The sequence below is a fragment of the Dermacentor albipictus genome, chromosome 4 (assembly GCF_038994185.2).
Source record: "Dermacentor albipictus isolate Rhodes 1998 colony chromosome 4, USDA_Dalb.pri_finalv2, whole genome shotgun sequence".
In the NCBI taxonomy this organism is placed as follows: Eukaryota; Metazoa; Arthropoda; class Arachnida; order Ixodida; family Ixodidae; genus Dermacentor; species Dermacentor albipictus.
Window position 1 is genome coordinate 43,326,075 of NC_091824.1, and position 25,800 is coordinate 43,351,874.

At 49.3% G+C, this 25,800-nt stretch overlaps 1 protein-coding gene across 1 annotated transcript in view; it reads left to right on the top strand.

The window, feature by feature from the left end:
• The first annotated feature begins 11,789 nt into the window (after positions 1-11,789).
• Positions 11,790-25,800, top strand: part of LOC135907145 (serine proteinase stubble-like) — a 140,671-nt gene continuing 126,660 nt past the window's right edge. Inside the window, exon 1 of the mRNA XM_065438797.1 lies at positions 11,790-12,403. Within this exon, the coding sequence (XP_065294869.1) occupies positions 12,305-12,403 (99 nt within the window). The 5' untranslated portion in view covers positions 11,790-12,304. The remainder of the gene's footprint in view (positions 12,404-25,800) is intronic.

Sequence of the window (25,800 nt, forward strand, 5' to 3'; positions counted from 1 at the left end):
CTGGCAGATGCCCGGAACCATATACACGTGATATGGGTCAGATAAGGTGGGAAATAAAATAATGTTAAAGAGCGTCCATCATGAAACCCTGCAATAACCCTTAAACCCGTAAGCAAGGTGACTGTCGCCCGTTACCTCGTCTGTTTTTTCCCTAACTGTATAGCACTTTTCGTGCAAAATGGGCAACTGGAAACAAAAATCGCAAGGAGTTGAGAAATTAAGCGATCTACTAAGGGAGAGCCAAGGCAACAACCCAACTGCAAGCAAAAGCGAATAATAAAAAAGTTAACTGTTGTTTATGAGAATAATTATGGATCAACATCTTTTTATTTAACAAGGCAGTAGAGAAAAGGCCGCCGGAAGTGGAGAACGATTACTTGTTTTGAATGACGCGTCTACAGTTATCGGTCGAACCGCCTCACGTAGCCACTTCTCTGCTGCGCTTATGTGGGTGTTTTTCTAACCTTTCGCAGTGAGCGCAGTACATCTAGAATCGCAGAGTCCTGCGCTCTACGTGGTTGTATGGGACTGGCGGCCGCACAGCGTTACGCAATTCGCGGAACTGTCAAAATTGATCAACAAGGTGAAAATAACTGATATTCGAAACTATAACACAAGAAAGACTGAAGAAGCCGTAAAAAATGAACGCAGCCTGAAATCAGTAAAAAAGAAACCTGGAACAGGACAAGCCATTATGTATGCACTAAAAGTTAAGAAGGATAATATCATCAGCAATCTCGAAGATATAGTAAAAGCAGCGGAAAAATTCTAAGCTGACCTGTATACAGTACCCTGAGGAGTCCCGATAGTTCACTTAGAAACAGTAATGAACAGGATACAGAAACTCTCCTATAACTAGCGATGAGGTCAGAAGGGCCCTGCAAGACATGAAACGATGAAGAGCGGCAGGATAAGGTGGAATAACAGTCGATTTAATCGAAGATGGAGGAGACATAATGCTTGGAAAACTGGCGGCTCTTTATACGAAGTGTCTATCGACTGCAAGGGTCCCAGAAAACTGGAAGAATGCAGACATTATACTAATCCACAAAAAAAGGAGACGTTAAAGAATTGAACAATTATGGGACCATTACCTTCCTCCCAGTATTATATAAAATATTTACCAAAATTATCTCCAATAGAATAAGGTTAACACTGGATTTTGTCAACTAAGGGAACAGGCTGGCCTTCAGGAAGAGATACTTTACAATGGATCACATCCATGTCATCAACCAGGTTATCGCGAAATCTGCAGAGTACAATAAGCCTCTTTATGTGGCTTATATAGATTACGAAAAGGCATTTGATTCAGTAGAGATACCAGCAATCGTAGAGGCACTACGTACTCAAGGAGTACAGAACGCTTACGTAAAAAGCTTGGAAAATATTGCTACATGCGTGAGGTATCTGTTTGTTTGAACGAGGCGCGTAGGCGCCATCACTCCAGAAAAGAGAAGGAAGAACGAACTGGGCTCGCGCTGTGAATCTAACCGGTCAGCGCTGCAACCGTTGTTGTAAATATAATCTGTAAATAGTTTCTCGTTTTTCTGACTCGTCTTTCGCGTTAGAATATCTACGAGGTTCTACAGCTACCTTAATTCTACACAAGAAAAACAGGGAGATACCTATAGAGAAAGGAGTCAGACAGGGAGACACAATTTTTCCAAAGCTATTTTCTGCGTGCTTAGAAGAATTCAAGCTATTAAACTGGGAAGGCTTAGGAGTAAAGATCGACGGCAAATATCTGAGCAACCTTCGGTTTGCCGATGACATTGTTCTATCCAACAACTATGCAAACGAGTTACAACCAATGATTGGAGACCTTAACAGAGAGAGTGTAAGAGTGGGGTTGAATATTATTATGCAGAAGGTGAAGATAATGATAAATAGCCGGGCAAAGGAACAAGAGATCAGGATGGCCAGTCGGCCATTAGAGACTGTAAAGGAGTACGTTTACCTAGGTCAATTAATCAGAGGGAACCCTGATCATGAGAAGGAAATTCACAGAAGAATAAAAATAGGTTGGATCGCATACGGCAAACATTTCCAGCTCCTGACTGGAAGCTTACCATTATTACTGAAAAGTAAGGTGTGCAATCAGTGCATTTTGCCAGTGCAATATGTCCAGTGCCAATGCATTTGCCAGTGCATTTCCCAGTGCATTTTGCCAGTGCATATGGGGCAGAGACTTGAGAGCAAGTTAAGGACCACACAAAGAGCGATCGAACGAAGATTGCTAGGCATACCATTAAGAGAGAAAGAGAGTGGTTTGGATCAGTGATCGAACGGCTATAGACGATATTCTAATTGACATCAAGAGGAAAAAAATGTAGCTGGGCAGGTCATGTAATGCGCCGGTTAGATAACCGTTGGACCATTAGGGCGACAGAATGGGTACCAAGAGAAGGGAAACGCAATCGAGGACGACAAAACACTAGGTGGAGCGATAAAATTATGAAATTCGCGGGCGCTAGTTGGAATCGGTTGGCGCAGGACAGGGGTAATTGGAGATCGCAGGGAGAGGCCTTCGTCCTGCAGTGGACATATAACAGGATGATGATGATGATGGAAGTGGCGCCCCCCCCCCCCCGAAAAAAAATCCTGGGTACGTGCCTGACCACGGGTATAATTAAAACTGAAATACGAGGGACAGGCCTGTAGCTCAAACATATACGCACATGCGGCATCTTGTGAAACAAACCGGAAACACGCCCGAGTGCCCACGCCCTTCTGAAAAGACACGCCGCCGTACAAGCGGTGCTCTGTTTGCCCAAACACGACCGCGCCGTGCCGCAGGCCGATCGCTTCCGCACCGTTTCCGAAGTCAGCCGCAGGCTGCGAGGCAGCAGATAGCATAAATTTTTACCGGACGGAGAGACATCGCCGAGTTGCGAGCGCAGCGAAGCCGCCTCCGCAGCGCGACGTCGCCGATAAGCGCGTCTTGACGACCGGCCCGGCCGCGAAAGTACCCTGCCCGGTGAGAGGACCGCTTTTTTCGGCAGGGAAGCCGTCGCGGGCCGCCGGGCGGGCTCCAGCCGTCGGCCAGGTCGCCGCCTATCAGTGGCCGCGGGAAGAAGGCTCTGTGTCGCAGCAGCAGCAACAGCAGCCGCAGCAGCAGCAGCCCGCGGGTGACATTCGGGCACCCCTGGCACCGTCTGTCCTGACCCGTTGAACGGCCCCGTGCCCGCGAATACGCTGCAACATTTCTTTTTCTTTTTTTTTTCGACTAGGGTTGTTGTCTCGTCATTTCGTCCTTTCCCATCCTTTAGCATAAGGTGTGGTGCCTTATTATGAAGCTGGGCTATTCGGTTCATCGATTCCACGTCTACGACGAGACAGAGAAAGCATGAAAGGGCTAGCCTTTGTCTTCGTGTGGTTCACAACTTTTCTTTTTATTATTATTTTTTGTAGTCCGGTCTGTCCCTGTAGCACAGGTACAGTGCTCTGCAACGCGCCCCACCAACGTTTATTTTCTGTCTAACCTCTGTTCTCTCCACTGCACGTGCTCTGGACCGGGCGGGACGCGCTGCATGGGCGGCGAAACTCGTTCTGATACGCGTAAATCTGTTCGTCGCCGATACGTCCACAGACGCGTCCTGGCAGAGGAAGCCTGTCACTTGCGCGATCGTTGTGGTTCTCGCCTTCGGTGACAGAGTCGCGTGCGCCCCAGCGGAGATGTAAGATGGAAAGGGCAAATGAAAGACTGCAGAGTGCCGCTTTATCTAGAACGATGGAGAAACTGGGTGTCCCTGCTGGAGTGCGCGCGCTTTTGTTTCTATTCCACTCGGCAAGTGCCTGAACGAGTGCATTGGCTCCAGACTACACGATGAATGTTCTTCAGCAGAACAGCAAATAGTAATAGACACTAGTCTGGGCTTGATGCCAGAGGGGGTGACTGAACCCGCAGAGTGGGGCTACATTTCACGCAATCGGCGTTCATATCCGTGTACGCCAGGTGACACTCGAACGCACCTCTTCGACAAAAAGCTCGGGGATGGGCGGGGCGCGGGAGGGGGGGGGCGAGGTAGACGTCTTTCGGATACAGAGAAAGGCCTCGGGGTGAGGAGCGTTGTCTTCCGTTACGGCGAGCGGCTGCGTTTCGTCCGCGCGAACGCTCTTCGTCACCGCCGCCGTGTCACCGGTGCCCGTGCCCACGCGAGTCGCATTCCTTCCGAACGAGCTCGCCGCGGCTCGTCGCACGATAAGACGTACGAGCCTGCGCGCCCCGTTCCCGGGCAGAGTATACGTTTTCGGAAATCCCGCGGAGGTCTCGGAGACAGCGGAAGTGGGTCAGATGCGGTGGGCCGCTCGCAGGCCCCGGAGACCGGTTGCCGCCGCAGCACCGGGCGATGCCGACGACAACGACGTCGAGTCAATTGAACTCGATTCCAGGGTCGCCCCGCGCGCGCTCACACGCACGCACGCACGCACGCACGCACGCACGCACGCACGCGGCTCGGCGGCGAATGAATCCCCAGCACTGCCTCGCGCAGCGATATATCCAGCGTGCCGAAAGGGGCCACCGGGTGTTTGCGTGTCATTCGAGCGCCGTCCGACTTTCAGCGTGCCCGTTTCTGGCCACTCGCTGGCCGGGCAAGAGGAGCTGGAAGAAGGCCTTCCGCCGGCAGCCGCCGTTTGCCTTCTCACGCGCGGCGTCGACCGCCGCCCAGCGATCGAACCCGCGTCATTCCCCCCTCCGCGGCATAACCTGGATGTAAAGCCGCGTGTGTAACTCTTCTGCGGAGGTCAACGAGTCGGAAACGGAGGCTCTTGGAAGCGCTGACATTGAATTAAGGGGCGAGGGGCCGCCGCCGCGCAAGTGCCGTGTGTACGGGGAACCGCCTCTGTTCCGTTATTGTGCGCGCCCTTGAACTTCCAGGAAGGCAGCGCGGCAGTAGCGGGAGAGGCCGGCAGGCGACCTATCTCTTCGCGCAGGAGACAATCGTGCGGGTGTGTTTCAGTGCCGTGCAAGTACGGCTGCTTTGGCAATGCTCGTACACGAGGATGTATTGATCATCCGTGCTAGTCATCCTCTGCAAGTTGCGCGTACATGTGCTCATACTACAGCGTTCGCTGCATCATTCTTTCCTCGCTTAGACCGGAATGGCCTTCCACACGACGTCAATGCAACCACCTGGTCATCTACATTCTCTGGTTGTATTGCTGTCATATTTAACCAATAATATTTTTTGCATTTACGATTACTTATGCCTGTACCCACCCCTTATGCAATACGCCCAGATTGAGGGTCCTTATGGTAATAAAATGGTGTGACGTGATCAATAATGGCACGTCCTTTTGGGATGGTCGAAGACCGACTACTATGTTACGATGGCCACTGGGGCTGAAGTTAATTGTGATAATTCTGAAGTCACTAAGCGATAAGACAGAGTTTCAGCAATGAATGAATGTAAACTGGATGATACGCAACTGTAGCGGCGCTCGCAAAGCAAAACGGCGAAAATGCGAGTTACGGAAATTTCGTACACTACAGAAATATTTCCGTCACCGGAACATCGGTTCAAGAAGAGTAAAAGCCAAGAAAGGGGCGGTTGAATAGAGGAAGGAGATGCCATTTCTGCGTTCCTGCAGAGAGCACAGCTTAGAAAACGCATATTACGAATACAGTTTGCCAAAAGTTGTTGGAATCGCTTTTGTACGATGGAAATAGCGCATCAGATAGCATGAAAGAGAGCCGCTTTGTTTGCTTGACACGATACTTGAACGAATCAACATTCCATTTCCATGTCCATGTGCAGGTTGCGGAAGGTGTCGGTGCCGACCCTGCCGGAATTAGCCGTGCAGAAAAATATTCAAAAGCTACCGAATTCGCTGCTTCCACGCAACCACCGAATATTCCTACAAGGTAAGTTAGAGAGAGAGAGAAAGAACAAGTGAAGAAATGCAGAGAGGATAGCCAGGACAACTGTCCATCTGACTATTCTGCACTGACTGGCAGTGTGAAGGGTAGAGTAGAAAATAAAGAAGAAGAGAATAGAAGATGTCCGACCGAACTCCATGAACACGCCTGACAACAATTACGCACTTTCATATGATCCCGATACTTTAAAAAACAATAATACCGAGGACAGCTAAACACTGCTTATGACTTGTGAATGTGAAGACATTAATGTCCAACTCAATGGAGCTGAGCGGTCCCTTGAGTCTTGCACTGTGAGAAATGTACCATAGCGGTACGTGCTGCCCGAGCCAGCAAGCAGTAGCAGCAGCCTGCGGTGCCAACGCCGCATGCCGCAGACGTGGCGATGCCCATCGGGCGACGCGTCTCGGCGGTGCCCTCTCTCCTCACGCAACACCTGGCGCGCTATCGCCGCAGCGGGAGTTCCCTTTCTCCCACTCTACCAATGTCTCCTAGATAGCGCAAGGCCTGTGCCCTTCGATCCATGACGTCATGCCACCTTGGCCGACAACTATAGAATCTAATGGGGATGATCCCGAGCAAGCCGCGGTGATTTCGACGTCACCGCATTCGTCACGCCGGGATTGCCAGTGGAAATTTTGGTCCAGTAGTATGACGTCATAAAGCACAGGCCTACCCTCTAGGAGGCGTTGGCTCCGGTTCGTCGAGGAGCGCTAGTGCCGAGATCGAGGGTGATGTGTCGTCGCGGCGATGCCCTCTCCCCTCAGGCAACTGCTGGCGCGCTATCGCAACGCAGCAGGTGTTCCCTTCCGTTCGGTCTGCTCCGTCGAGGCACACAGCTCATGACGTGGCGTCGCTGCCGAGGGCGATGCGAGCTTATCTGCCGTTTCGCTGCAACAGACGACAGACGCCGTCTTCTTCGCTCAACGGGCCGTTTGATGCTTTCGGAACAAAAATGCTTGAGTGCTCTGTTAAAGCAACTCCAGCTGATGTCAGCCAGGGCCGAAGTTCGAGGGTCGTACTTTCCGTGGGGGTCGGGTCAACAAGTTTGCAAAGCATAGCGTGGAGCGCTGTCTTTTCTGCACTGAAACAAGAACTTTCACAAAGGCGAGCGATCGCCTCTTTGCGCCAACAGACTTCACATACGGGACTTCCGCCCGTTCCCATAAGGTAGGAATTTTCTATGATCGCTCAATGCCATAGACGACCTGCGTGAGTTCAGTCACGCCGTGGTCAGCCACGCGGAAGGCGTAGCTTTAGGCGAGGAACCAGGAAACAAAGGCGCTGGACAGCCTAAATAATTCCTTGCAATCAGCAGTCAATTGGCCCAACATCTGGCCTGCGATACTCGCAACCACTGCGAGCGAGCCCTCTCAGCTGAATAGGTGCCCGAAATTTTATCGACGAGCGTTGTGGGAATGAACGCGCCACCGGTTCCCAGAGGGGGCAAAACGTCAGGCGCCCTCAGGAAGAATTCATCTTCGTCAAAACTTGGACGACACGTGCGACGACGTGTTAACGAACCCTCAATATTCGACCAAGCAACCAACAAATTTGCGTCAGCTGTCGGAGCTATAAGAGAACAGGAATAAACGAGAAAGAAAAAATGGGGGGGGAGGGCGGGAGAGAAGGCGCCTCGGTGGGCGTGAAGGCCCGTTGTGGCAAGCGCTGCCCGTAACACCGGAGAAGGAGCTCGACAGGGGAGCTCGCTCGGGAACCCAAGAGTCGCAAGGTGTCAAGGCCGTTTCGGAACGCGGGGACAGCCTGCCGGACACCGTTTGCTCGAGCGTTGACACCTGGTGGTCGGCAGCTTCGTAGCGCTAAAAGCACCTCGCGTGGAGCACAACGTGCCGAAGCCGTCTCACGTGCAGGTGAATTTGTTCCCGTTCGGAGAACGGGGCGCCCAATGTAGTTCTCTAGCCCTGTTGTTCGGAGACTTTTCATTGAATAATAACCCACTGATCGAATTTCTGCACTTCCCTACGCGTGCTAAGCATTAAGCGTGTCCGATGATTTGCAATCGCAAAACAGGAAATGTGCTACTCGAATTTACGGTTGTATTGTCAGCGACACTCGGCCATCGCGCCGTCGTCGCTCTCCTTGTCGACGACGGGCCACGTGGTGCTCACCATCGTTGCAATGTGCGGACATTGTCGTTAGCCGGCATTATCGTATTATTGTTTAACCCTATGATCGCTGTGTACTTCATTCGACCACCTATTGGTTTTTGGTTTGGACTTAAACCTAAGCTTTGAGAGGCTTACTACATCTACTACCTTCTTTTTTTCCCCGGAGCTCTAAATTATTTCATTCCCAAACACTCTGCTTAAGTATTGAGGATGCTAAAGAGGACGCCATGTCACTTTCTTTTTCCGTGCCAGCAACCAGCCAGGTGGATTTCAAAGGCAACAGAGCTTTGATACGTTTAATAAAAAGAAATCTACACAAAAATTGCATCTACCAAAAAATTTACTCTGCAGAACCTGCAAAAAAAGTAAAAAGAAAGCACGTTTTCGTGTCAGCGTTAAACACACGCGCGAAAAGATAAGAGGAAAGAAAGTTTTTCATGTAAGGACATATATACATTTGAGGTATACTCTAGGGTGTCGGCGTTTGTTGCCTGTGTGCCTGCATACCGAAAGACAAAAATAAAAAAATCGATTTCTTTTTTTTACCTCGCATAAATTCACAACGCTGCTTGCTTCATTTACAAGGTGCAATGGCCAGAAATGAAAGGCTTTCTGCCATCCTTCCCGAGCGAATTATATATATATATATATATATATATATATATATATATATATATATATATATATATATATATATATATATATATATATATATATATATATATATATATATATATATATACATACATATATATATATATGTGTGTGTGTGTGTGTGTGTGTGTGCGTGCGTGTGTGTGTGTTTGTGTTTGTGTGTGTGTGTGTGTGTGTGTGTGTGTGTGTGTGTGTGTGTGTGTGTGTGTGTGTGTGTGTGTGTGTGTGTGTGTGTGTGTGTCGGTGTGTGTGTGTGTGTAACGACTGGACCAAGCAGTCACCCGTAAAAAACAGGAATCAGGGTCAACGGTTTCCTTCTCTGTGTCAGTGAGGAGGCTGGACGGGAAAAAAAAGGGTAAAAAAAGTGAGCTCCGTTAGAAAGCCGGCCCGTTCGTGTAGTACATACTACACGTATCGTGCCACAATGCGCCATGTGGGACTCGCTACTAGTTTGCGCTCCTCAAATGTTCTTGCTTCCCCGACTGCGTGCTTCGGACGGTGGGACCGGTACATACATTTTGCAAGGCGCTTCTTGTCCTCCTGCAAACACAAAAACAAGCAAAAGAAGATGAGGGAAAAGAAATGAAGAAAGAAGGGATGGGAGCCCGGTTTCTTCTTTTCGCGTCGTCCCCGCCGACAGACACTTTGACCCAGTTCTGCCTTTATGACCCGCAAAAGGCGCGTCGAGGTGTTCTTTTCACCACGTGCCGAGGAGGCACGTGCTACTCTGCGAGGCGAGGTCGTCAATCAGCGCAGTACGCCCCCAGACAATGACAGAGAGACGCATTTGATTTCCCGACATGATGATGGTCGGACGGGAAGGGGGCACTGCCGCATCCGATCAGCCGTTCCGGGCCGTAGGCTAAATTGCTGTCAAAGGAGGAGGGGGAGAAAAAGAAGAAGAAGAAGCCTTTGGCGTGATGACGGATGGTCCGGCCGGATTGCATTCGTCATAGTATGTCACGCGAACAGCCGTTTATTTCTCGCTGTATCCCCTCTGATTCGTCTTCATTACTCGGGGCAGGAAAGAAACAAGGCCGACGAATAACTTGAACGCGACCTCACGCCAGGAACAGCTTCCTCCGTCGGAGTGACGGTGTAGGCGTGGACGACGGCGCTATGCGACGAGTCCAATGGCGGTCGTTTTCTCAAAGCCGGATGGCAGAAGGTCAGTGCCGCAGTCAAAATCTTATTGCAGGAGCGCGGAGGCCTGAGCCTTCAAATCTCGGCGGACGGGAAAGAAAAAAATTGCACCTATTGCGCAGAGCGTACAAGTAAATGGTTGGGTCACGTGCCGAATTCAATTGGACACCTCACACGCGTCGCGCCTGCAGAACGGGTGATGCAGGCACTTTGAGGTTACGCCGAGTGATGTCATGTCACCTTGATAGAAATGCGTGTTCATTTCATTGGTGTTAACTTTTGTCGGACTTTCCGATACGAAGGCGTCGGAAGGAAGAATGGTTGCATCAGTAATGGCACCGAAGGCTTCTGAAATAGCAGGTCATTGTATAACTGCTTGGCGTTGACTCCGTATTGAACTGCCTTCGTTATCTTTTACATCCCCAGAATACGTTATAGTTCGCGCTTCTTTCGAATGGAACGTCTTAAGTAATCGCGATGTACACTGCGATGTCAAAGTTAGAAGAAACGCGAAAGGATGTACGTTATCGAAGAATTCAATTACCAAGAGCTGCGGTTGTAGAGGACAAATGAAAGGCGAACTGGAAATTACAATGTAGAACACATTTCGCAAGCAATAACCCGAGAGCACGATCTCGCACCACTACATATTACGTTTACAAAGATGGCATAGGAGTAAAATTAGGAGCCCAAACCGAAATCACGGCCACGCTACCCGTATTGGTGAAAACGGACACAATAGAACGAGTTCTGTAGTTCGCCCTAAGGCGTTCACGCTTCTATTGCTCATGGTATATCAGCACATGCCGTAGTCGCGCTGTGACATTCTTCAAACGGACTCAATCTCAACCGAATGTTCTAGTAGGTGCACGCACAAGCGTGTTTTCATCAAAAGAAATTGAAAAAGAAAGAGCAATAACAAGGCAGCTTGCGAAGCATTCTACGAGATGGAATGACACCTTTCTGCCGCCGCGAGGGTCCGTCAAACCATCCAAGCTCTTTGCAGATACTCCAAAAAGAAAGGGAACAGAAACGAAACGAATACACTCAATAGCGAATAAATGACTGCACAAGCAGCCTACACAAAAGGAGAGAACATTAACGCGAAGCAGGAGGAAGAAGAGGAGAGGGGAGTCCACCAAGGGGAGGCGGGGAGGGAGGGGGGGAGAATGTCATTCGCGAGGCGCCAAGTACGGCGTACCGAAACACTCCCGGACGCCCCCTCGCATCCGCATGCGAAGAGCACGTGCAATTTGCCGGCGAGTGAGTCCCCGTGGCGCTGCCGCTGACAGCCGGGCAGGAATGCACACGTATCCGACGAAAGCCCGACAGAGTTGAGGGGTGAGGGAGGGGGGTGAGAGAAGCAGGGGGGACGGCAACATATACACAGAGCAACGGTGAGCGGTGAACACGCGTGCCAGTTCGCATCGAAAAGAAAGAAACGAAAAAAACGTACGGAAAGCGTCGGAAAGAAAGAAGACGAAAGAACGAAATGGCTCGCACTGCCGAGAAGCTGCAGGCGCGGTGTCGAAGAAGAGACAGCGGCGACGACTTGGCAGTGAAGCAGTATTGCGGGAGGCGGTTGCTGCTTCAAAGAGAGAGAACGGGTCTCCCGGCTTTCGGGGATGATAGTATTCACTGTGTTGTTCACAAGCTTGTTGGCTCTGTTTCTCCTCGCCGCTGCAGCAGCAGTGCCCATGAGCGCGCGCGCACGTGAGCGCGCCGGTTGTTCTTTTTTTCAATGCGAGCAAAGCAACAGTCCACAACATGTGGAGAGGGGGGCGAGGGACTGGAGAGGCCGAGAGAGGCGTGACGGACCACGGAGCCGACGGCGAACGAAGCAGAGAAAAAGAGAAGAGAGAGAAATACATATACAATAAAGACCCACGGGCGAGAGACTGCGAGGAGAGAGGAGGCAGGTGAGGAGAGAGGATCTCCCGGAGAACTCACCGAGCCGGCCGCATCTCGACAGAGTCAAAATGCTCGCCGCACACCTCTGGCGCTGTGCCGTGCCGTGCCGGCGGTCGTAGTAGTCTCGTAACGGGACCCGCGCACGCACTGAGACGATCTTAGCGGCCAGCGCGAGTGTCTGTGTGTGTTTGCGCGCGCACTCCGCCGGTGTCTCCACCGGTCGTAACACGCGGGAGTCGGCCCGTTGACGGGGAGACTCACTTTCGGTTTCGCCCCGTCCCCTCAGCAGAGACCGACCAAGTGCAGACAGCCTCAGCATCGCTGGTCCTCCCATCCCGTCCGGCATCCCGAGCTCCCGATCTTCCCCGAGAAGCCTCTTGCGATGCACCTGCGGCCGGCATCACGCGACCTGACCCGCAGACACGGAGTACCGCAGTTCGTGGTTGTCGCCGTCGTCTGAATTCGTCGAGGTCCTCGTTTTCCTCGTTTATTTTTATTTTATTTTTTTCGCTCACCGGGCGTGTGTGTGCGCGCTCGGGCCGGTTATTTGGATTGTCACGACGACGACGCGGTTGCCGATCGTCAGATGACGCCTGAAGGACAGCGCTGCCGTGACGCGACGAGCCCGGGCCCCGAGCACAGTGGATACGAGCCCCCGCGTCGACCGACGGCCAGGAAGCCCAAGGTGAGGCAGTGTTGCGATGCAGCCACGAACGTGGGCATCACCGCGCAGGCCTCAGCCAACTGCGGAATCACGATCGGTAGATTTTTGTTCGCAGCCAAAGCATATACTTGGAAAGGGCGCTGAAATGTTCGCGACTCTATAAAGACTTTTGTTTGCTGGTGAATTATAACTATCTTTTCTTTTTAGGAACAGTTCGTCACTGTTAATACAGTCAGTGGGTACGAGCTTAGAAAGTGCGCCAAAATGTTTCACGACATTGCGTGAACTATTTTTGTTTTTCTGCAGGCAGACTGTGCCTGCCTTTTTTTGACAACCCTATCTTCACTTAGAGCAGAAGCGATTAGTGTCAATTTGTTACAATAGGCAATTCGTATGAAACAGTTCGCGCCATTGAAAGATGATGTCGTTCTGTCGGTTTCGGAAGTTCGCTGTCGACAGAAAAAAAAGTCAAGCAGCGAAATATTTGCTAGCACGAAAGCCGTTTTTGCGTACATGGCAGGATTCCCTTTTCTTGGGATTTTCTGTGTTTTGTTAGCGAATACATCAGGTAGGCTCTGCCATCAATTACGACCAAATCTCTCACTTGTGGGCAGAGTACTGTTCTTAGCATTCCTATTGGGCGCTGCGTTCCACAATCAGTTGTACTGACCTTGGAAACATAATTCCGATACTTCTCAAACTGTAGCAATCAGCTAGTTAGTTAATGCAATGAAAGGTCGTCATCCGTACACCATGTTTGCATTCCGGATATTTAAACCAATGTTAAGTAAGGACTGATTTAATTAGAAGAAGCTAATAAAGCTTTTGCAACTCTCGATACTGAGCATAGGGCGGTGCAAAGAATGCACGGCTTCGGAACATTATACCATTTGGTCACTACTGCGTCTCCACCGCCACGTATTTTCCATTTTAGAAAGCAATAGACATAAAACGTTTAGCAAATAAAGGTGCTTTGTAACGTCACAACACGAGTAGGTACCTTTTTAGATGTAAAGCACTCTTCCTTTCCTGTAGTAATACGTGTCACCATCATCAGCACCTCAGTTACCACCATCGAGGATCAATGCTGAAGGCTCCATGGCACTTTCGCCAACTGACTCAACAGCTGATACGACATCACTCATAAATACAAATGCTATGCTGCCAACGGTTACTTAAAGGTAGTGTTGACCCTGTTTACATGGCTGGATTAGAGTGCGTCAGCTGTCTACCGTCAGCCAATTATGATGCTTCACCCTGTCAAAGTTATCTTCTAACAGTAGTAGTAGTAGTAGTAGTAGTAGTAGTAGTAGTAGTAGTAGTAGTAGTAGTAATAGTAGTAGTAGATGTAGCCGTAGTTAGTCCCTCGTGCCAGCGACACATACGTATTGCATGGGGAAGGATTGTAAGCGTGCTTTCCCGTGAATGTCGTCGCCATTTTTCTTTTTTGTTCTCTCGCGTTGCCGACTGAAATGTATATACTGTTCGGCCCCCGGAAAATCAAGTTCAGTTCGTTTAGAAAGTACCGAAACGTTCCACTACGCAATGCGTGCGCGGCATGCTACTTTCTTCTTTTTCTTCCGGCACGCGTATTTGAAAGGCCGAACAGCGCGTTTCCGACAGTGAACAGAACCTCGGTGACGGCACGTGAGAATCGCCACTGCCGATGAAGCAAATGAAGAAGAAAGAGAGAGAAAGAAACAGCAACGATGTGCGCCTGCACCTTGCTGTCAAGTGGCGACGAAGCGCGGCAAAACAAATAAGCACTCCACGAACGACGACGCCGTCCGCACATCGCGCGGGCCGAGTGGAAACGCGGAGGAGGAAGGACGACCGGGGAAGAAGAAGAACGGCGGGGCGAGCGCGCGTGAGAAGTGGTTCCCCCGTCGGTCCGGAAGAACGGCGGATTCATTTGCGTTCTCGGCCGCAAGCCCTTCTCGCCCGAGGCGTGTGTGACGCGACACCGCGTCGGGTCGCACGCACACGACCTGCGGAAACGCCCCGAGGCGGCGCTCGGGCGCGCTTCACCCCGAGACGTGGTGGTGGCTTCTTCTGCTTCTTCCTGCGAGCAGCCTGGCCGCCGCCCGCGGGCTTCTGCCGCTTGCGGGTGACACGTCCGCGGCCCCCGCTTCGTCGCAGACGGCGTGTCGGCCACGGCTGTCCTCTCGCTCGCTCGCTCGGGCTCTTCCATAATGACAGGTCCCGCTGTGCGGCCACCGCTTGGCCGTCCCCGCCTGGCGTTGATCGGTGCCCGCGTGGGCTTCGGTTAGTGTGTAACCAAACTCAGCTCTGCAAGCTGAAGGGAGACACCTATAGAAGGAGGGCGTCAAAGGAGGACAATGAGCGAGCTCTTTTCTTGGCTTAATGACAAGTTCTGCGCTACCCAACGCAGCTGCGTCTCTGTGGCCAGGGACCACGCAGTTAGTGTGTGACAGCCACGTACTGTATAGGTGAAGCGAAGGGGTGGAGTTAGGTTTGGAGGGCGCAAACAAATGACGGGCTGCGTGTGTACACTGCAGGTCCAACTCTGATGCGCTTTACACGTGACCTCGGGAATTTAACGTTATGACTGCGCAAAGCTTATAAGGCGAGTTTTTTGAACGTTGCTGTAGGCGTACAGCGAAAAGCACGCCACCTACATATAGCGCGGACGTGACGACTGTTTGCTATGTATTGTGCAGTGGTATATTACTTCAAGTAGCTGGAGGAGGCGTTAGTTTCGCACTAAGGTGTAACAGGCTAGTTACAATAAACCCACTGATACGCTTTAGCTGGTCTTGAGAAGTGGAACGTCGTAACCGGGAAGACTTCCTATACTGTCGTAGCGAGTATTTTGTGACGTTGGAGACGCTCTAAGTCGATTAGGAAATCTGGCGTGCCATACGAACCCGATCAATGGCGTCATGGGGTTGTTCCGTTGTCTGTCGCCACACCGAAGTTACTAGGGTGTCAAAAGACAATGTAATGGCGATCAAAGAAACGCAAGAAACCTGTGGTATCATGGCGGGAAGAATTGTGCTCAAATGTCACGTAGGGCAAACTGCTGTCCCAATCGCGACGGTCTGGGGAAACGTAGATAGGCAACATCTAACTATACAAGAGTGCTATCCAGTCGTTCAGTGAGTCCGTTCGTTTGTGGGTGGTAGGTTGACGTGAACTTCTGTTCGTTAGAGCAGGAACGAAGTGTGTCTTCGACAACTTGCAACGTGAAGTAGTGGCCTCGGTTTCCAGATAAGTCATAAGCAAGTTCGAGGCCACTATGCATGCTCCGTATGATATCTGCTGTTGCGATACATGTCTTCATGAACATAAACAGACGTGAGAAACATATTGCGTTTCTATTAGCGCACGAAAGCCAAATGGGGCGCGTCTCGCCACATTACTTTTTTCACTAAGCACTGTTAGCCTCAATACGTTTGAGAGCAAACGTATCGAGGCTAAGGAGTTCTCTTTTGGGCATTCTTTATTGGGTTTAACGCCCTAAAGTGTTCGACCACTACGTATCGCTTTGCGAGGCATGTTTCAGCTAGGAAGCATTTTTTGCTGCCTCCTATCAACTTCCTTTCATAGGATTGGTGAAAAACTGATCCTACGCAAAGAATCAGAGTTCCAGATTGAAAGAAAGTGCATCGGAAGAAGGCTATTTCTCCAACCACATATCAACCTGGCCGTCACCATGGAGGAGTTGAGTGGCATACTTTTTTTTTTTAGCACCTGCGCTGTGCGTGCCCTGTATCGGTGTTGTACTCTGTTTCACCTCAGCGTGCGCAGGTTATAGCAAACTATGTAGGCTCAACTGATTAACCTCCCCGCCTTTCACTTCGTTCATCTCCCTTCCCCAATTGTCAGCGCCTCGAGTAACTCCATATAGTTTTCACCACACCTATATATCACACGTCCAATAACTTCTTTCGTGGCCTTCCCCGTTGTCGCTTTTCGTGATTTGTAATCTTTTTGACACGGAGGAGTCTTACATGGCTGTAGGTCAAGTTGAGCAAATTTCTGTCTGTACCTATAGAGGGAGACCTGAGTAAGGGCTGACGCGTATTTCAACTACTCTGCTGTCTTTTTTTTTTTTTACACACCCCTTAGTCACTACATGCTTCCGAAAACACCTTCTATATGAGTGTAACCTCCGCGTTTTCTTAATTTGGTGACGATACGAAATAGCCGTAATCTTTTCACATTTAATTTTCCGCTTCTTGGTAGCATTGCCTTATAGTGAAATTGCACTCGCATGCGTTTGTACGAATGCATGCTTTAGGAAAATACTCATGTAGGAAAAAACTAACGCTTACCTGGGGCATTATTTCATGTTAATCTACTAAAGTCATCACAAGCTGCGTCATCGTATGAAATACTCAATAGGGTAAGTTTTCCTTAGTAGGAAAATGCTAGAGGACGAACATAATGTCGTAGATGTTGCAGTTTTTGTCATATTCCCGAACAAAAATGCGCGCATGCTTACGAAAGCCTCTGTTCGAAGGTATTTTCTTCTGTTATGTATGTCTAGTTTGCCTTTGCAATCGTACTTTTCTATCAGTTTATTTCACTGTTTCACAATCAGTAACCATCTTTTCTCTCGGCTTGATCTTGTAGAGGTATTCGCCCGATATTGTCCTGCCATCTCGGTTCACTCTTTTCTCGTTTCATCTCGTCATCAGAATCAATCGTCATTTACTTTTTACGCGCGTGCACTTCGTTCTTTGTTACATGCATCCTTTTCTCATTCTTTAATATTGGCTGCAACGCCGATAACTTCGACCATTTCGCCCATGTAGCCTTTCCAATATATGACTTCCTTCTAACTCAGCGCATTCATGTCAACATCCTCATGTCTGCGACAGTTTGTGTAATCTGAATGCTAAACTTGCTAATTTGGCATCGATTCGGTTTCACTAGGAGTCGTTGGTACTAACACAGTCTCATAATTCTCAGCCTTCCTGGCATGACTCCCATCTTCAAATTGTCGCAGACAACTTTGAAAAGTATCTCATTCTTCAATCCTTCCGGTATAGCTGTTTCGATGCTGCTTTGCGCATGCAACGTAAGCATTTGAAGTGAATCGCTTTCCCTGATGACCGTGCAATCGAATGTATGCATGTAAAGTTGAACAAGCACGTGCTTAAACAAAGACAGAAGGAGGAAAACACCCCAAAGCAGGTCTCGCTTTCAAAACGAGGGAAAACGTGTTGGCAGATAAACAAGTGTCTGGACCCATGCACAAGGCAAAGTCAAACAATTGCTCAAGAGAGAAACGTTTAATACGGTCTGTTTACTATTATAACATTTACAGTTGCAGGAGCTGATTGTATGTAGGGCCCTTGCTTTCGGGTTTGGTATTTTCTGGAATTCTTGGGGCTAAAAACCGCACGGTATATTTAAAGAGTAAAACCAGGGGGAAATGTAACTTTTCGTTTTGTTCAGCAGAAAAATCACGGAGAAATCGGCGGTTTTGTTGTTTTGCAGTCTAAAGTTCGCAATTTCTTTCGCGAAGTTGCTCACAGGTACATGTGATTGCAAATAACAGTGCTCGGAAATTATGTGCCGAACTCATCTCCACAAATTCTTGTTATGAAGCATTAATAACAGGTTTCAAAAACACCGCATAACAAAACAAATCATAAAAAAATAGGGAGGATCTGGCAATATCTTTTTACTTTGGTTCAGAATATTTTTCTAACAAGGGAAGACGTATGAAAAGTAGTGCGTGCTGATATGCTTCGCAAGAGGTGTGGTGCATATCACTGTAATACGAGGCCTTATAATTGTGGACATACGTCATCAGTTACCTTGGAAGTATTTTTTGTCTCCATCTTACGGGGGACCAGCCGGGCCTTTCACCTGTGTCTGTTGTCCTGTTTTACGGATTCCCAGCAAACGTTGCCGCAACAAAATTATTAGTGCGCCAACTACACGAATAAGCCACGTTGCAAACGTTCCGTAATTGTGCAAACATCATTTCGATGTCACAGCTACCGTTTCCGATGCAGGCCAAAGACAGCGCTGGGTTCATTCGCCTCTCGGAGCATTACTGCCGTTTGCGCGTGTACAACGGGCGCGAAATGTCATGCCACGTGTCACTGTTTTATTCTTGTAAACGTGCCTACTAATAAAGCGACAAGCTTTTGTTCACTTCAGGCGGGCAGGCACTTAAACACACTCTCTCTCTCTTACACACATACACACACACACACACACACACACTCACTCATATATATGCATATATATATATATATATATATATATATATATATATATGTATATATATATATATATATATATATATATATATATATATATATATATATATATATATATATATATATATATATATATATATATATATATATATATGTACGGAACTCTTCGCTTGTTACGTAAAAATAACGCATATATTATATATCGCATGCATATAATAATGATATTAAAGGTACCATATATATTCATTACCGCTTGTTCGCAAAATGTGGGCAGCGTTCGTTAGTTTTGCAGCACCTTCACCTATTACATTATTCTTTAGGAAAGGGCGAAATTCGGGGGGAAATGGGGTCGCACCACATCTTTATAAATTTTGTTTTGGGTCTAAAAGCCGGAATATATGAGCTTTACCCGACAACGAAGGGCTCTAATCATATAACAAACCAATAAACGATCGCAACCGACAAGTCCAAGAACAAAGAGAACACATATCCTAACTAAATAAGGATCTAAGCACCCCCGAACCGTATTTGTTTATTTACAGTACTGTCATGAAAAATACAGCCAATTAACACACATTTATCTCGCCTAGGTTTTTCTGCACGTATGGGAATGCGTCGCCATTCCACCACAATTGGGAAAGCAACGAACTTCTCGTACCCCGTACGCCGAAAGCGTTAGTGCGTGTTAACCTCGTCCGCTTCACCGTAGGCGGTCATCATGGTCGATAGAAGAAACCTGCTAACAAAGTCAGATTCTTACACGTGACAGACATCACGTCATGCATGTAACCTGAGAGTATAGGCCAGAGCGTCGGTCACGGCTCAACAATGGTGGCATTGTTTAACGGCGCTTATCGTACACACGCATTGACATTTGTGGGAAGTCCGGCGCTCCGCCTACCGTAGCCGATAATGAGCCAACGCTTTCGAGCCAAATTAAGCCGGAGGCAAAGGCGCAGCCGGAGCGCTAATAGTTTGGCACCTTTCCGGGGTCGCTGTTCTGAACAGCGCCGCATTCCACCATGTCGGCGTTTCGGGCCAATCAGAGAGGGAGCAGCCACCATTTGAACCAATGAGAAGTGACAAGATGGCGGACTAGACAGCGTGGAGAGTTAATACAGTTTCCGATATAATAAGGTCGGGTCGGCGGGCAAGGGTAGGTGGACAGTCCGATCAGAGAACTGGATAAACAGTTCCTCGTGGACTATGTAGACCCCTAAATATGCCCACGAATCGCGCATACCTGAATGCTACGCACTCTGCCTCTACAATAAATATATTTGGGCACAGCATTACATCAAAGAGCTTTGAACTTCCTACAAGGGCGCAGAATAACTTTGGCGCACTAAAATTCTTGGCCTTCTGTTTTCATTGGAGATCGCAACATCTGAACCTGACGCCTGATTGATCAACCACATTTTTCTATTTTAATGACGTATTTATAGTTTCTGTTAATGAAGTTTGAAACTAATAGTGCATTTTGCCTGCACAGCCAATGCCCCCTAGTAGTTACCTTTCACATACCTATGATCATCATCATCATTGTAGAAATAAAATACTAAACAAAATATATGTGCAAATCTTTTTTCCCGGTACCTGTCTTTGTAAGGGTTTAGCGCTTCCATCGAACTTCCAATTCGGTACATCCTGCGATTTTACCAACCACAAAAATACGTTAAGTTTCCTATTTTCTCTTCATTAAGCTCTGAAGCAGCTTCACTTCTGATGTTAGGTATTTTACTCATTTCGCCTCTAAATATTTTGAAGCTTCCACACGTTTCCTTTATAAAAGGGAACAAAAATTGAGAATATAAAAAGAAAAGATTTCGCACACTATACATTTTCTTTATCTTAGCAGTTGAAGGTTTTCTTAGCAGTTGCACGTGGTTTCACCGAATCGTGAAACCACTTGCCCGGGGCGGGTGCACACACACACGCACGCACGCACACACGCACGCGCCCTACGCACGCTAATGCTATACGCAGTCGGCAATGCTATCGGAGCCGCTCTGGCCGGCAGCGTTCACTTTAGCGCGCGCGCAGCGGCTCAGTCACGACCCAGCAGGCAAATGATGGGGAAACCGTGGTCGGATGCAGGAAACGGCCCTCGCGCGGCTCCGTAACGGACCAGAGGGTTTCCCTGGCCGCCCGGAGTGAGCGCCCCCCCCCCCCCCCTCGTCTGTGGACTGTCTGCTCGTTTGCTGCTGCCGCACTGCGTGACTGCTCCCACGATTGCGCACGGATACGGCAAACGCACGTGCGCTCCCGCCGGGCTTTACCGCTTGAGTTGCTGGAAAGATTCCACGGGCCGCCGCATGGAGCTGCGGGCAGAGCGGTGTCCAAGTTGGGGGGGAGCCGCTGTACTCGCGGTACAGAGGTCCTCGTGCCACTCTTGAAAATCTCGTTGAGTTCGTTATAACGAGAAGGAGTAACGAAAGATAAATACAATAAAGATATGGTGGGAAAAAGCGGCAAGCGGTGGCTTCCCGGTTGATCTAAAGGTACATGTCATTTTTACTTTTATTATTGCATTTATTACTTAGGTCTACTGGTCAAAATGGTACCAGATGTGAGGTCACTGTGAGGCTGCACAACCTAGCTCTGGGGTTCGGCTGTGGTTTCAAACCCCAGTATCGTTCATCACACCGGGAATCTTGCTACCCACGCAAGGAAATCTGCTCTCTCACTTTTTCGCTCAACGTGCGAGTGTTTCGAACCCCAACACCTCCGCGAAGCATGCACAAAGCTATGAGTCTCATTGAATCTGTACTTTCACTGCAGCGTATGCAGTATTCCAATGGTTGTAATTCCACCCTTGCAGTCTCCCGAGAAGAACCCGCGAAGTGGTACGCCTCATTGCCTCGCAGCTCGTATGTCCATTCCGCCACATTGAAGAAGGAAATGTCGTGAACGGTTAGACGTCGTGACTCGCAAATGACAATTGGTTGAAACCCACTCGCCAGCCATCATTTCCCTGTGGGGTCCTTTCTGATGACAAACGCCGCAACCTGTGGGCTCTTGAGTGATCTGTATAATAGTTATCACCCTTAAAGTTCAAGGCTTACAATTCGCAAATCTCTGCTTCCGAAAGACATTTTCTCTTGGCATTTGCAGGCTCCTTTCACTAATATATGCGGCACGTTTATTGGATGGCACATTCGCTTACGAACCGCATTAGTGTAATAACTTTCCTTTCTTTATTTGGCGGAGCGGAACGCGGGCTAAAATTTACACTTGCCAGAGTCCCGTAGCGCTCGACTCTGTCGCGTACTGCGACGAGTCGCTTCCGCAGGTTATCGAAACCTGGACGAAAGGCATAAAAAAATATACCGTGCGCACATAGACGCAGTACACACGTACTGTGTCTATGTAGTTGTCATGTGTCCGTGCAGACGCTAGAATTTAAGCTGTGGAGAAGGGCACGCTTAGCAACAACAACAAACCTGCAGCCACTCTATTTTCTCTCTCTCTATTTCTCTCTCTCTCACACACACACACTTTTCACTGTCCATCAACCATAAGAGCCCCGCACAGGGGAGACGTTTGCCTCTCGCCGAGAAAAGCTTTCGGAGGCGATAAATTTATCGCCGTTGTTTCTATTTGAAGGCGAGCCAGATAGCCGGGCTGTCGTACTAACGACCGAAGCGCGCGAGCCTAATCTAGCGTGATTACAGTGATATCGGCAGGTTTTGCCATCCGAGCGACCGAGCGCTTGGTTTTTGCCGCGCAAGTCGTGGCCGCTCTTCCCCCGCGGCCGATGGGCTTCCGTCCCGACGCCGTTCTTCTCTCGTCGCGGCACCGTTACATCTCCGGAAGAGCGAGAAAGCGGCGCTGTGCACGCATGTAGCCAAAATAGATGCGACGTGCAGTTGTTAAGGGCGGGCTGTCTCGACTAGCGTGTTGCTTAGTGTAATTGCCTCAACAGCTCTTCTTCTTCTTCTGTTTTCGCACGCCGCTCAGATTCGGCGCGCCTGTGGACCATGCAAGCCAAGCCAACCTTCGCGGAATCGCCGGCCGACCGCACGGTTACAGTGTTCGGGCGCACCAACGCAGTCCAGCGCCAAGAAAGGCCGCGGAGATTGAACTTGGCAGGGGTGAAAAAAAAAGTGAAACAAGCAAACGAACACGTCGCGCAACAGCCGGGAGGATTGGAATCACTAATGCATGCGCGCGCCGCCGTGCCGGGCCATCCGCCAACCCCTTCCGTACCCGCAACGCTGCGGTTCTGATTGCGAGGCGTTACAGCAAGCATGCGCGCGGGGCAATTACAAAGCTCGCCCGCTGCGCGGCGCCACCTTTTGAAAAGAAGGATGCAGAAGAAGAAGAGGAAGCGCATAATGAAGATGCAGTTTTGCAAAGCGCGGAGGTTGGGTCGGCCGTGTCATGGCAGCACCGCGCGAAGAACGGAACTGCAGAGAACAGTGTTGCGGGAATCTTGGGAGGCCTCTAAGTACAGGATAGGGTTGCGCGCGCGGGCGATATATTAGAGACGACGGGAAGCGCAGTGGAAAGAACCCGTGTCCGGCTGGCGGGCGGGAGTGTGGGCGCAGCGTGGCACTCTCGGCTGGTATGACCCAGAAAGGTATAGTATACGCACCTGGGTGGAGGCCATGTTTAAGTGGTAGCGTTGTATAACTTAGCTCGGCTCAAAGTATTCAATTTAGGATCACGGCTCGATAGTGCGCTCCCAGTCTTTCGTCTGTCTTTCTTTTCTTTTCTTTACCCGCCGTGGTTGCTGAGTGGCTATGGTGTTGGGCTGCTGAGCAGGAGGTGGCGGGATCAAATGCCGGCCACGGCGGCCGCATTTCGATAGGGGCGAAAACACCCGTGTACTTAGATTTAGGTGCACGTTAAAGAACCCCAGGTGGTCGAAATTTCCGAAGTCCTCCACTACGGCGTGCCTCATAATCAGAAAGTGGTTTTGGCACGTAAAACCCCATAATTTAATTTTTTTCTCTCTTTTTTTCGCGGTCACCGTGCAATTTCGCATGCGCGATGCCCCGAACAAGGCTTCATTAGGAGCAACTCTCATGCACGCCGCCAAGATTTCCGCTCAGGCCTGCGAAAAAGCGGGCACGTCGTCGGGAAATATAGGCACCCGGTATGTTACGGGCTTCTTGGAGTATCCCGCGTATTATTTCTTTTTTTTTCTGCATACCAGGAAATAAATAGAATTCCAAATATAAGTGCGTGATCACTTAGAATCATCACTTGGATCACTTGGGTGATGCAAAGCGTTCCTCTTTGCATGACCCGGACATGATTATGTGGGAACGCTTCGTTCCGACGCATTCTTCTAGATAGGAATGAAACTGAAGAGCCCTACGGATCAACAGCGGAAAGGGTGAATGTTGAATCAAAGTACTGCATAGGTATAACAGGCAATGGGATGTTTTCACTTTTAAAAACGGAGCTTTCTTTGCGGTACCCTCCCGGACTTTTGCTAACCTTGTCTGCTACGTGGCGCTGGATGCTGCTGCTGCCTCAATGAATAGCTCAAACTTAAAGAAAAAAAAATATCATATATGAATTACGAGTCCACTGGTAATCCAAAATCAAGAAAGGGGCTGACAGATGGAATAGCACACTGTGGTATAAAGGTTATAAACAGGAATAAGGTGCCTCAGAAAGGCTGGCCAACGTTTCGATAGGAGGACCTATCTTCGTCAAAGGCGGCCTCGTCATCTTCGGCATGTGAGTCCGCTGGTGCGGTAGAACCTCGGTCCCCTAGCATCACCGCCCAACTTTCGAGCCATTAGGCCGAGTGCGTCACATCGTCACATGTGTCACACTGAGTAGCGCGGGTGGGTGACAGCGCGTGTACCTGCCTCAGTTTCATTTACGCCAAAGGCGCAGGGATGGAAAGAGCGAGTCTGATAGCATTTGATTAGCCGCTTCACGATAGCATCGATTAACATAGATTCCTAGATGAGCATTGGATCTGCACAATCTATTCAAGTGTTTTCGAAAACATATCCTACCGTTCGGAAAAGAACTACTCTTCCTATACAGCTCTGCATCCTTCCGTTGGTCGCAACGAGTTCTCGCCTCTTTCTAGTTCTCCCACCACAGCCCTGCAGAAATTTTACGTCATTACTTCTCTTTTTTAAGTAAAATGATGCCTGCTTCACATCAAGCACATCTTTTCGCTTAACCAGTGCGAGTGATCCCTTAACCACATTCGTTGAGGCTTAACACACACACAGCCAAAAAAGAAAAGAAGAACCTGTAGATCGCCTCTCAACAAGCGCATTAACACGGCGACACGCCGAAGGCGCGGTGCTGCCAGACAGGGCATAAATGTATCTCGTTTTGATTATACCCACGCTTCACGTTATCTTATCAGTTCACGGTGGCTGTCTAACACGCGGTGCCTCGGCCGACTTTAAAAGAGTTCGCGCACCAGCGTCGAGCCCGTACGCGGAGTTCAATAATTACAGCCCGGCCCACCTCGTAACGTGTAAAATAAACCACGGTGATGAAGTACGCTGACCGATATCTGCTTCGATGCAGGTCAGACGTATCGCGTCATGCGCAAAAATCAACAGTGGCTGACCGGCACACTTTCGTGGCGGCCCGCCACCGTGCACTCGTTTTCCGACTGCACAGCGAAAACACAGCTCGCTCCAACGCGAGAGAGGCCATTACCGCCGCTGTAACGGCTTCTACCACCCAAGGAGAGTGTTTCCGCCGGAGGCGATCGTCCCTGCACTTGACCTGTTTACACACGTGAAAACCGGTAAACAGACGTCAAAAAAGAAAAAAAGCACTAAGCAAACAAGGCCGAATAAGCGCCTTCACGTATAAGCTTGTTTATGGGCCGCGAGAAATTAAAAGTAAACAAAAGCCAAGACAGAGAGATACACACCAGTGGAAGCCAATTGGTGTGGTTCAACGGCCTCTGAAAAAAAAAAAAAAGGTGTGGCGTCCTAGCTTTGGCTCAACACCGGCGAACCGAGCTCTTACTCGGCGACATTGTCGACAACCAAACAAACGTAAAAACAAAAAGAAGTGTAGGGCCGCCTGTCTAATAAACAGAGAAGCTCGCAAAAAAGAAAAAGAAAGAAATAAAAAGAAACGGGTTTAGGTGAGGCTCGCCATATACACGGCGACACAAACAGCAGCGGTTGTTTCGGTCCTCTCAACCCATTGACCTCCATTTAAAAGATACTCCCATAAATTTGTAGCCCCGCGTTTTGCTTCTCGCTTCATGCA